We start from the raw sequence: 12,044 nt of genomic DNA, 5'->3' as shown, positions 1-12,044 counted from the left end.
CACTTTAGTACCTAATATGCTTTAAATGTCCATTTAAAAAAATCTTCACATATTCTGAAAATTTGTTTCCTAGCAAATTTTCAACTCCTTCCCTTAATCCACCTGCCTCCAAATTTTAAGATAGGTTATCATTATTATTAATTTTTATTCCTTTCTCCTATCCATGTTTTCTCTGTCCTACTTAGTATGGTTTCTGTTCTGAATCCAAATTGGAAGGCAGATTTGCTTTCAACTACTTCACACCCATTTCCTGGTCCAGTCAGATTGCCAGAGCCCTGTGTCATCTTACAGAGTCTGTTGGAGCCAAGGGATGTTACTTCTTTATACTGTAGCTAAAGGAAGCCATTGTGTGTGTGTGTGTGTGTGTGTGTGTGTGTGTGTGTGTCTGTCTGTGACATGTTTCTGGATAACAGCAGCAATAATGCCATCTGCTTTCTAGGTGGAGGAGAGGCAAAGAGAGGAGCAGCTCGTCTCATTTGACAGGTAAAGGAATTATTCTAATGTAGAGAATCGAGATGGGATTTTATACTTAATTTTAATTTTAAAAATCAATGAGAAAAAAGGAGGAAAAAGAAAGGGAGTCCTGGAGTAGGTAATTTATAATCCATCAAATAAAAAAGTCAAAACTGTGGGCTTTTCCAAGATCTTTGAATTATGGAAGGAATAATTTCAAAGTGAATAAAAAACTTACAAGAAATCTCTGATGTCTATGTGTTGAGGAGAGGGTGTGGCTCAATAAGAATAAGTATGAGCCCCCAAATCTACGGATTCGGAGGTCTGAATAATTTTACCTCAAATTCAGATTTAAATTATTCAAAGTTCTTGGGTCTGTGTTTACTCATCCCTAAAATGGAGGCAACCCATCCTTCTAGGAGTATTAAAAGAAGAAGCAAATAATTTGTATCTGAAGAACATCTCCTTTCTTAACTTCTCCAAACTGAATTAACTAATTCCATAAAAATGTACTGATGGTATTAGTTGAGAACATAAAATGTTTTCTTATAGCTTTGTATCTATCTCCCCCCCCCCCCACTGTGAGCACCTCAAAGGCCTGGGGTGCTTATTCAGTTTTGTATTTCCAGCACATGGAGGAAATTCTTTAAATATTGTGGAGATGATTTGTGATTTATGTGTACTGTTGGAAAATGCTTAATACTGAATTTTCAAAGTGTTACATTTCCAGTATAAGATGTCATATGCGTTTCTTTTAAATATGGTACCTGAAAAGAAGAGTTATAACATTTCACTAGCTTTTAACTTTGGCTTTCTGTTAAGAGACATTTAACCTAAAGCATAACCTCAAAGAGATTCTCGAAAACCAGGGGGTGTGATTCTATCGGACTAATTGGTGAAGCACTGACTGGTCACTTAACCTGCTCTCCTGCACCTGTCTAGTATCTGAGATACCAATACAGCTTGCACTTTGAGAGTGCCCTGGGAGAGAATGGGCCAGTGTACTTTGTTGATTTCAAACCTCTGTCCACTTCTGTCTAGCAAGCCCTAGCAAGATTGTAGAGTGTACCCCTGAAGGGAAACAGCAAGGAGTCCCATCCCTTATAATTCTGCTTCCTCTTAGTTTTGCCCAGGAAAGCTGAGACTTTGTTTTCTTGGTATTACCAACTCTTTGTCTCTGGATGTGAAGAATGTGGCCTCTGACACTTGTATTGATACCAGAGGAGTTGGAGCCCTGGTACTGTCTTTGGGCAGGCTCTGCTGGCAGCAGAGGTGATGAAGGTATGTCTTATGCACACCTTAGAGAGGAGGAATCAACTAGTGTGCTTGTCTCCCTGCAGCCATGAGGAGTGGAACCAGATGCAGAGCCAGGAGGATGAGGTGGCCATCACTGAACAGGATTTGGAACTTATTAAAGAGAGGGAAACGGCAATTCGGCAGCTGGAGGTGAGAGCCAAGTCATGTTTTTTGTTTAACTCAATGTAGATGCAGTCTCTTAATTCACTTGGTTTTTCTCGCAGTGATTATGAAAAAGGATGAAATGAGTTGTTGTATGGCTAATGAGACATATTATGTCTCAGTGTAATCACAGTGAATTTGAACTACTCTTATGTTGATATTGGCCATGGCACCTGAGAATACCCGAATCCTCTCCTCAGTTACTATATCTTATGTGGTCTCCATGAGACTATGCACAGAGAACAGAGCAAGGCCAACAAATATTTTATTGCTCATTAAGACTTTGTCCCAAAACCTCAATGCCAACCTCTCGGTCAGGTAGGACTCTATGGAGAGCCCTTTGCTTAGTCTGAACAGCCCAGAATAAAGATAGGCCAAAAAGGTTTGCTCCATTTTTGTGTATCCCAAAGTCCACTCCCAAGTTTTGGATATCACGTCAGTGAGTCAGAGAAACAGGAAGAGTTTTTTGTTTGTTTGTTTTGCTTTGTTTTGTTTTTTGGTGATTTTTTTTGCGGTACACGGGCCTCTCACTGTTGTGGCCTCTCCCGTCGCGGAGCACAGGCTCCGGATATGCAGACTCACGGGCCTAGCCGCTCCACGGGCCTAGCCGCTCACGGGCCTAGCCGCTCCAGGGGCCTAGCCGCTCCACGGCATGTGGGATCTTCCTGGACCGGGGCACAAACCCGTGTCCCCTGCATCGGCAGGCGGACTCTCAACCACTGCGCCACCAGGGAAGCCCCAGGAAGAGTTTTTGAGGTGGGGGTTGAGAGAGCGGTCTCGAGGCCTCTCTTCCCTGAGTTCCCAACTTTAATCTTGCACAGTGACCAGTAAGATATCCTTAAACCTGAGTACTTTTCTCCTCCATGGAGATAGAAAACTGCCATCCCCGGGGGCAGTGGGGAGGGGAGGCTTGAGAGAGGAGAAACTTGGAGCTCCTCCTTGACCTTCATCTGTGGCAGTCGTTCTGAACCATGACTGCACTTTAGAATCACTTGGAGATTTTTTAAAAATTCCCCAGCTCTCCTCCTCCACTACCAATTACTATGTTTGGACTATATGATTTGCCTATTTTTCGTAGATTAAAAATGGGCAAACATCCACAAGAGGCCCTGGCCGTGGACACTTTTCGCCTTACAAACTTCGCAGGTGATTACAATGTGCATCGAGGTTGAGCCCCACTGCCCTAGAGCCCATCAGTGTCACTTTTTTTGATGGGACAGCTCATCCTCAAGTTTGATTATTACCTTCAAAAATGTCATGTCTTTTCTCTGTTTCACCTATTGCTACTAATCATTGACTTGGTTCTTTAACATGAGAAATCCTGTTATAGCAGGGAGTAGAGTGAGATACATGGAGCTAAGGAGAAGAATGTAATGTAGTAGATGTCAGGAGTGTAATGGGCACTTCATTCAACAGAATTAAGGCCAAATTCCTTAGCCGGGGCTGGATTTTCATATCCAGTCATTTCCTGCATCTAACATACAAACCCCATTCTAACGGTGAAGCATCACACTCCTGTGTGTCTCTTCTACTGTCACACTACACTTCTGACACTTCTGGCCCCCAGATGTGTGGGCTTATTCCCACATCAAGCAGTTCTGCCACACCATCGGGATGTCCTACAATTCAACTCCATTCTGGCACTATCTCCCTGGAGTTAGCCTCAGATCCCACAAGACTGACCCCCCTCCCTGTGACTTCAGATGCCACTCCCAAATGCAGGTCGTCACCTGTGCTTCTGACTGACAGGCTGGAAACTGGAGGTTCTCACGACCCCGTCCTTGGGTTTGATTAATTTGCTAGAGCTGCTCACAGAACTCAAGAAAACAGTTTACTCACTAGATTACCGGTATATTATAAAAGGATACAGCTCAGGAACAGCCATATGGAAGAGATGTATGGGGCAAAGTATGTGGGAAGGGGTACAGAGCTTCCGTACCCTCTCCAGGCGCACCACTCTCCCCAAATCTCCATGTGTTCACCACCCAAGAAGCTCTCTGAACCCTGTGGTTGCATGAGCATGATTGATTAAATAATTGGCCCTTGGTGGTTGATTTAACCTTGAGCACTCCTCTCCTCCCCAGAGGTCAGGATTGGGGCTGAAAGTTCCAGCCATCTAATCACCAAGTTGGTTCCCCTGGCAACCAGCCCCCATCCTTACTGGTTTTCCAAAAGTCAAGCCATTAACATAAACTTAGCAGTGGTTGAAAAGGGCTTGTTATGAATAAAAAAAGACATCTTTATCTCTTTTATCACTTAGAAAATTCTAAGGTTTTTAGAAGCTCTGTGCTGGGAATGGGACAAAGACCAAATATATATTTCTTATTATGCATCACAATATCACACCTTATGTTATAGCCAAACTGGGCTGTTTGTTCTTTAACCCAGTTACCTTTCTGTGTATATGGCTTCTCTTTTGCTGTAAGGCACAACTCAAGTCCTACCTCTTCTGCCATAGTCTTCCTCCTCTGCTAGACTTCCTATACCATTTATTAGTCATTTACCATGTAACACCCTTTCTTGTTATTTATCTTATTGTATACTGATCCCTCCCCGCCCGCCCCCCCCACGTTAGCTATTATTAAGCCCTTTTATATTCACAGCAATTAGCAGACTCTCCCAACTATAGTAGACTCTTAGCAAGTAATTGAGGTTCTGGCAAGAACTATTCTTGCAAGTTATGATTAGGAAGTCATTGCTTTGAAGACATCATTTTTTATTATAGCATTCTGAGAGGCAGTACACTTTGAAAGAGCGTGGGCTTTAGGGATATAATCCTGGCTGCAATGCTTAGTTTCCTCACTGACGAGTTGTATGACTAGACAAGTTACATAACCTCTCTGAGCCTCATTATCCTCAAAGATACTTAATTCATAGAGTTACTGAATGATTAATTCAAGTATCAAGGAGGCATAGTAACAAAAGATCATGAACTTTTAATTCTCAGTTCTGCCACTTGCTAGCTGTGAGACCTTGGGACAAGTCATTAAACCTCTTTGAGCCGTGATTTTCTCTTCTGTAGAATGGGGATAATACATGTCTCATTGGGTTGTCATGAGGGCCAATTAAGTAATAGTTAATAATAGCTGACCCTTATGAAGTGGTTATTTCACAGTTCTAAGAACTTTTTATTTAGTACTTCTGAAAACCCTATGAGATGGGTACTGTCATTGTCCACATTTTAGAGGGGAGGTCCAGAGAAGTTCTTAATTTAAGGTTGGACAACAAAACTGGAGGATTAACAGTCCTCTGTAGCTGACAGGCTCCAAGAGACTGTGCTTTTAATTACCTACCTGGTATAGTACTTGGCACATAGTAGTCATTTAGTAAATGTTAATAATTAACTATTTTTCATTTTCTGTTCATGGAGAAAACATGATTTATAAGCTTTAAAAACACATGTGTTGTTACTAGACAAAACTTTAGGTAAGTAGAGGAAATGAATCTTCTAACATGTTGCTTAATGTTAATTGTTTTTTTGTGTTCCTTAGGCTGATATTTTGGATGTCAATCAGATATTTAAAGATTTGGCGATGATGATCCATGACCAAGGTGATCTCATTGGTATGTATTACTGATACCTTTAACATGAAGGTGAGTTGACAGTATTTGTGTGCAAAGAAGTCAGTAAGATGTGTCTTAGGAATTTTGGAATACCATTTAAAAATCATTAAATTCATTTTCTTAGCAATTTTCTTATGTTGTCAAATGTGTAAGTTAAAATGAGGCTTCCGTGAATAGTCAGCTCCATTCACTTGCCATAGCCTCTTGGTAAGTCTTTGGCTGTTTAGGGAAATATTAGCTGTCAGCTTCCCAGTTTTTATCTCCAGAAACTTGCACAACTATGGGCTTAGAAACCCTTTTTTTTAAACCTTTTTATTTGGAAATAGTTTCAAGTTTATAAAAAGTTGCAAAAATGAAAATAATAAGGAACTCCTTGGGCTTCACTGGTGGCTCAGTGGTTAAGAATCCGCCTGCCAATGCAGGGGACATGGGTTCGAGCCCTTGTCTGGGAAGATCCCATGTGCTGTGGAGCAACTAAGCCTGTGTGCCACAACTACTGAACCTGCGCTCTAGAGCCCGCGAGCCACAACTACTGAGCCCATGAGCCACAACTACTGAAGCCCACGCGCCTAGAGCCCCTGCTCCGCAACAAGAGAAGCCGCCACAGTGAGAAGCTTGTGCAACGAAGAGTAGCCCTCGCTCGCCACAATTAGGAAAAGCCTGTGCACAGCAACAAAGACCCAACACAGCCAAAAATAAATAAATTAAATAAATAAAAAATAAGGAACTCCTTTATAAACTTTACCCAGATTTACCTCTTGTTAACGTTCTACCCCACTTGCTTTTTATTTGCACTCACTCTTTCTCACTCTATGTATATACCTGATGTTTTTCTGAACCATTTGTGGGTAAGTTATATACTTCATAACCCTCCACCCCAGTATTTATTTCCAAAGAATAGGGCTATTCTCTTACGGAGTTAGTAACTTTTGATTTCATGCCTGGATAGTTGGAGTGATGATGGTGAACCAGGACCCATAGCATCATAATTGTCTTCAGTTTGCAGTCTTGAGACATCTGAGTGTGGTAAAACATCCACTGCCCTTCTTTTTTGCAGACAGCATAGAAGCCAATGTGGAAAGCTCAGAGGTGCATGTAGAAAGAGCCACTGATCAGTTACAGCGAGCTGCTTACTATCAGGTAAAAGCAGGTACTAAAGAAAGTCACTGTGTGCTGTAGACTTTTTGAGAGCAAGCTGCAGCCTTTTGCTTAGACTTAAGCTGGAGACAGGTAGTCATAATTGCAGTCCCGGCTCCATTTTTAGTATTTTTCTTTGCAGAGAGATCTACAAAAAGGCATCAAACTTTGAATAAACTGACATAGAAGCCTCTTAGCTGCAAAGCTAACCACGTAAGCTAGCATGATACCTAATCTGGTATAAGGCTACGTTTATAACCTAAACAGCTGAAGTTTGTTTCAATTAGGATAGTAATAGGTACAAAGTAGAACTTTGCAGATGGTTTATGTTGACCTTTGCCACAGAGGATGGACAAAGAATCAACTCCGACAGCTATTTATGAATTAATAGGGGCTTATCATTTTGGGGTTATTTCGTATGAATAAATAGGGGTTAATCGTTCCACTTTCTGTAAAGTGATATTTTTCTACATATGAGTTGAAACCCTAGTTTTATGACTTTTATTTGGGTCTTTACCTCAGTTTACAAATATTGTGAATGAGGTCCCTCTCATTTCTCCTCAATTTGGTGTTGCATGGCTTTTTAGAAATAAATAGCATTCAGTCAGTTACATGTTCCTAAGATAGCTGTATTTCACCTGGGACTGTTCTTAAAGAAATTCATATTTAATAATAGTGTTTCCCTTTAAAACTGAATGATGACTTTAATATCCAACAGTAAAGGAACAATTAAGTAAATTATATACATCCACTCAATGTTATGTGGGAATTAAAAGAGATGTTTATGAAGAGTTTATAATATCAAAATTTTTATGCTAAAATATTAAGTGATAAAAACATCAAACATCATACAATATGGTCCCAATTATGTCAGATAACAATATGCATGGATAAAAGATCAGAAGGAAATACAATCAAAATGTCAACTGTTTTATTATCTGTGGGTGATTATTTTCTCTTCTGCTCGTGTGTATTTTTTACAGTGAACAAAATTTTATACTAGGTATAAAACCTTTATTAAAATACACATGTACGGATAACTTATTTTATTGCAAATAATGCCTAGCAACATAGGTATAAACAGTTCCTTTGCAAAATTGTATTTGGGAGCCTGGAATTAGAACTTGCGCTGCTGCCTAGCACTGGTAATTTGAGATTTTTGAGAAGGTGTCTGCATAGTCATACATGGATAGAGTTAATTTTGAATTACCAGGAGGCAGATTGATGAAGCACTCTTGGGGTCTTAGACTGAAACATTTTTTACTTGTTTCATGAGTGTCTTCTTTACATATTTCTCTCCTCAGAAAAAATCTCGCAAGAAGATCTGTATCCTGGTGCTTGTCCTGTCAGTGATTATTGTAATCTTGGGACTTATTTTGTGGCTAGTTAATAAATGAAGTGATTGCCTCCGAGCCTTCTCCTGCTGAGCTGTTTTCAAGGGCAAGTGCTTGCTGGAGTCTTGCCAGAACAAACTGATCACAAGAAGACAGAATACACCAGAATGTCCTGTAATAATTTAGTTAGAAACTAACTACTAACTAGTCCTTGGAATTAGTGACCTGTGGAGACAGTATTTATCAATTTATGTATACATTTTATTGATTTCTCAAATTAAGAATTAATTTATGTGGATTTTGCTTTCTCTTATACTCTGATTGCCCTTCGTCCCAAGTGTTTACTGAAAATTACATTCTAGATATTCTTGTTTTGGTAGGTAACACTATAGTCTTGTAATAATTGTCTTTCTATGTACATACAAGATTTACCTTTTTACTAGCAACTGAGATAGAATTACTTTCTGTCACCCAGCATATTGGAGTCTGTCAGAAACTGTATAATAAGCCAGCAATTTTTATTATTTAATATTTGTTTGAATTTCTAAGAAGCCTGCCCCCTATATGCTTTGGAAGGTTTTGGCAATGTATTTAACTAGAGAATTAAAAATTGCACAGGTGATCCAGATTAAATGAGAAGTAACTATTTGAGCTGGTCAGCTGTTGGGGTGTGTGTTAATCTGGGTTTAAGTTTATTATCTGCTAGTGTCATCCACTGCAATTCATCCATATATACACTAAATGATCTTGTTCACTTTTTGAAGAGTTTCATTTAATTAACATTATGATTCTTTGTGGGGTTCCTCTCCCACCTGTCTGTATAGAAGGGGAGAATTAGACAAAGCGTTCTTCTGGAGAGCAAATAGGAATTGTTTGGAATGATTTAATCTTTTGTTGTTGTTGCTCAGTTGTGGTTCTGCATTCCTGGTAAATGATGAATGTTGCCATCAAAAGGCTGCCCCCTACCCTAATAAGGTTTGCTGGGCATTTGATGGCAGGAAGATTTTAAAAGCTAGACTGAAGTTGGTTTAAAATTTAGTCCTGTGAACCTGGCGATAAAGCAAAGGTTCTTTTTTGTAAATAATACTGGTTTGGAATAGTGATGTTAGACTTATCCTAATTTATGAACAAGAGATTAATCTCTCCATGCATAGTTTTAGACAAAAAATGTTTCAATAAAAGATTGCTGTCTTGTAACATAAATGTTGTCCACTCCCCTTTTTCACAAGTGTAGGGAAGTTAAAGGGAAAGTAATTTCTCTAGGCTCTCACATAAATGTGAATTGGGCCGACGATTTCAGTTCATCCTTTAGTGAATCAGAGGATCTCACTACCCTGGATATATTTATACTTATTTCTTCCATTCCCTTTAATGTTACTTAATCTTCTTTTACTAAACTAATGTGAACAGCAGGGAAACAGGGCTAAATGCATAAGTTTCTTTGCACTCTTGCAGCATTCCACCCACATAAGACAAATAAACACTTGAAAAGCTTTTGTAGTAAGTTTTTATGAGTTAACATCCTAATGCAGTAGATATTGGGTAATGTGCTGTCCAGAGAAAAATTGAGACCTGCAAGAAGACTGGAGATCAGGTGAGGATTGGTTTAGGGGTGGAATAGGTCCTTTCCTTGAGGAACAGGATAGAGCTATTGGGGCATCAAGTGGCCCAAGCAGCAGCTTCAGAGGTAATTCCTTGGTTATACAATCACTGCCCCTTCAGCTCTAAATTATGGTTGGACTTGAATACATCATTTGTAACATTCCAGGCAAGAAAAAAGTCTTGACTGTAAAAAAATACCAAACAAACAAACAAAAAAAACACGAAACCTTTCAGTTTGGGTAAAATGAAGCCACCATAGTTCTGTTCTGTGTTATCCAATGGTGGTGGTAATAGTAGTCATGGGTAGCAAATATGACCTTGGCCTAGAATTTCAATGGCCTGGAATTTGTAGTAGTCACCAAGAGGTTCTGCTAAGTGGTCCTAACAAACCTGTTCACAGAATCCTCCTTGACTGTGCTTTGTCCACCTTTAGGGCACCATGGTTTAGGGCAGTGGCTCTTAACCATGGCTTCACATTAGAAACTAAAAAAATACTGATACCTAGGTGACCGTGCCACAAGATTCTAATTTAGTTAGTTTGGGTTATAGCCTGGGTATAGAGACTTCTAAAAGCTCCAGATAATTCTCAGGTATAACCATGGTTGAAAACCATTGGTTTGGAGGTCAGAAACTAGACTGGGGTACAGAAGGCCTGGGGAATCTTAGCTCTGTCATTAACTTGCTGTAGGTATTTGGACAAGTTATTTAACGCATAGGCCCCTAGTTTCCTCAGTAGTTCTCTTAAAGCTATAAAATTCTTTGATTATAAAGACCATAGGGATGTGGTCTGAACATACCAACTGTATGTTTGTCTCTGTATTCCTTTCCTTTTCTCTTTCTTTCTCCATTCTTTATAGAATGTTTTCTCTTCAAGTGAATTAAAACAGTAGTACTGTAGTATAGGGTAAAGTAGAGGTGTCATGCTGGCCACTTCCTCTGCGAATGTTCCAGAACAAGAACTTGCTAGCTGCTAGACCAATGCTCCCTGGGGAGGTTTGGTTTTGTTTTGTTAAGGGGTGGTGATACACTGCCTTGCACCACTGGGGAAAAAAATACCAAAATGAAATCATGCTTCAGTCGGTGCAAACTAAAACATACCGAGCCTCCTCCATTCAGTGTTTTTGTTTTTTGGGTTTTTCCCCCTTCTTTTGTTCAGGGGCAGTTCTCAGTCAAGGGAATGAAGCTTTTGCTTTTGGTCACTAAATGCAGACCAGAACCTCACTCAGATTTCATTCTATCCTGTTTCCTAGGGCTAGAAATCTGCTTCCTCCCTTTTCTAAGCATGTTTAGCGTATCCCTAGGTTTCAAGGAATTTTTCAGTATTGCTTTCCAGTACTATGAATTACATCTACTACTTTAGAATCTCCATTTAGCCAGGAAATAGCTTGAAAGGTTTTAATTCCAACCCTTGATCCTGCTTTTAGGCCAACTGAGTAGTTCATTTTAATACGTATCCAAAATGAAATTTGATTAACAATATACTACTTAATTTTTAAAAGATAAACTTGAAATAATAGAATTTTTAATGTGGGACTCTGATTAAGGACCAAGTTTTTACAGTCCATGGAGAAATGAGAAAAATAACATAGTGGGCTTTTTAAAGTACCATCTTTGAATCTGAGCTAATGGCCTTCTCACTTTTTAAAAAGATTATGAAAAGGTGGTGATGTTAGGTGACAGTCTTCATTTAAAAATCTCAGTTGGCAAAATAAAAGTTGACACCCCTATAATACTTATTTTCCCCTAGTCCATAACATCTCGAATATCTGAACCACTCATCTACAGACTAGCCGCATCGCTTTACAACTGAAGAAGCTGAGGCCAGCAATGGCAGTATACTGCAGGAATTTAGAGGCTTGAGGAAGTGCTCTGTATGTGAATGGTCATTTGTGGGGTAATACTGGAGCCCTCACTACAAGCAATTTACTATGCTGAATGTTTTACCTTTATCATCTTACACTCACAAAACTATCGAGGAGATATATTTTTCTCGTCCTCTTTTTATGGATTAGGAAACCGAGGCATAGTAAGTAAGCGACCTGGCCAAGGGCACACAGTTCAGGAGCAGTGGAGCCAGGATTTGATCTCAAGCACACAGACTTCAAAACCACACCTTTAGACACTATACACTGTCTCCATTCATCACTGATACAAACTATCCTGCTCACCACGTCTTTCATGAAGGTTTAACAATGCGGAGTAGTGACAATTTCTGTTCAGTTTTCATGAATATCTTTTCTTTTGTTGGCACCTTGTAAACTTTTCATTCACCACCCTGCTAAATGAAGTCTCCTGCTGTACCATCTCTACACAAACACACAATTTTTTCAGTGTCTCCATTTGATCACTCATACATAAAAGATGTTCTAAGAAGTTTTTTGATATCAATATGCTCCTTATGTCTTTAGATTCTATTCTAAGGAAGTCTCAAAGTCTAAGAAATTAATGTCTTTGTTGAGATACCAAAATCCAAAGGCAGCTAGCCCATCAGTCTTT

General features: G+C 39.5%; 1 protein-coding gene across 3 annotated transcripts in view; it reads left to right on the top strand.

Moving 5' to 3' along the window:
• Window positions 1-8,597, top strand: part of STX12 (syntaxin 12) — a 33,604-nt gene extending 25,007 nt beyond the window's left edge. Inside the window, exons 5-10 of one of the 3 annotated variants that reach the window (XM_030872777.3) lie at window positions 440-483; window positions 1,794-1,899; window positions 5,403-5,475; window positions 6,533-6,615; window positions 6,755-6,825; window positions 7,917-8,597. In XM_030872777.3, the coding sequence (XP_030728637.1) occupies window positions 440-483; window positions 1,794-1,899; window positions 5,403-5,475; window positions 6,533-6,615; window positions 6,755-6,784 (336 nt within the window). In that variant the 3' untranslated portion in view covers window positions 6,785-6,825; window positions 7,917-8,597. Of the gene's footprint in view, window positions 1-439; window positions 484-1,793; window positions 1,900-5,402; window positions 5,476-6,532; window positions 6,626-6,754; window positions 6,826-7,916 lie in introns of all 3 variants that reach the window. The other 2 variants (XM_060309173.2, XM_030872757.3) reach the window with 2 other exon arrangements.
• Window positions 8,598-12,044: the final 3,447 nt, after the last annotated feature.

This window comes from Globicephala melas, chromosome 1, assembly GCF_963455315.2.
Source record: "Globicephala melas chromosome 1, mGloMel1.2, whole genome shotgun sequence".
In the NCBI taxonomy this organism is placed as follows: Eukaryota; Metazoa; Chordata; class Mammalia; order Artiodactyla; family Delphinidae; genus Globicephala; species Globicephala melas.
This window is presented reverse-complemented; position numbering and strand designations above follow the sequence as displayed.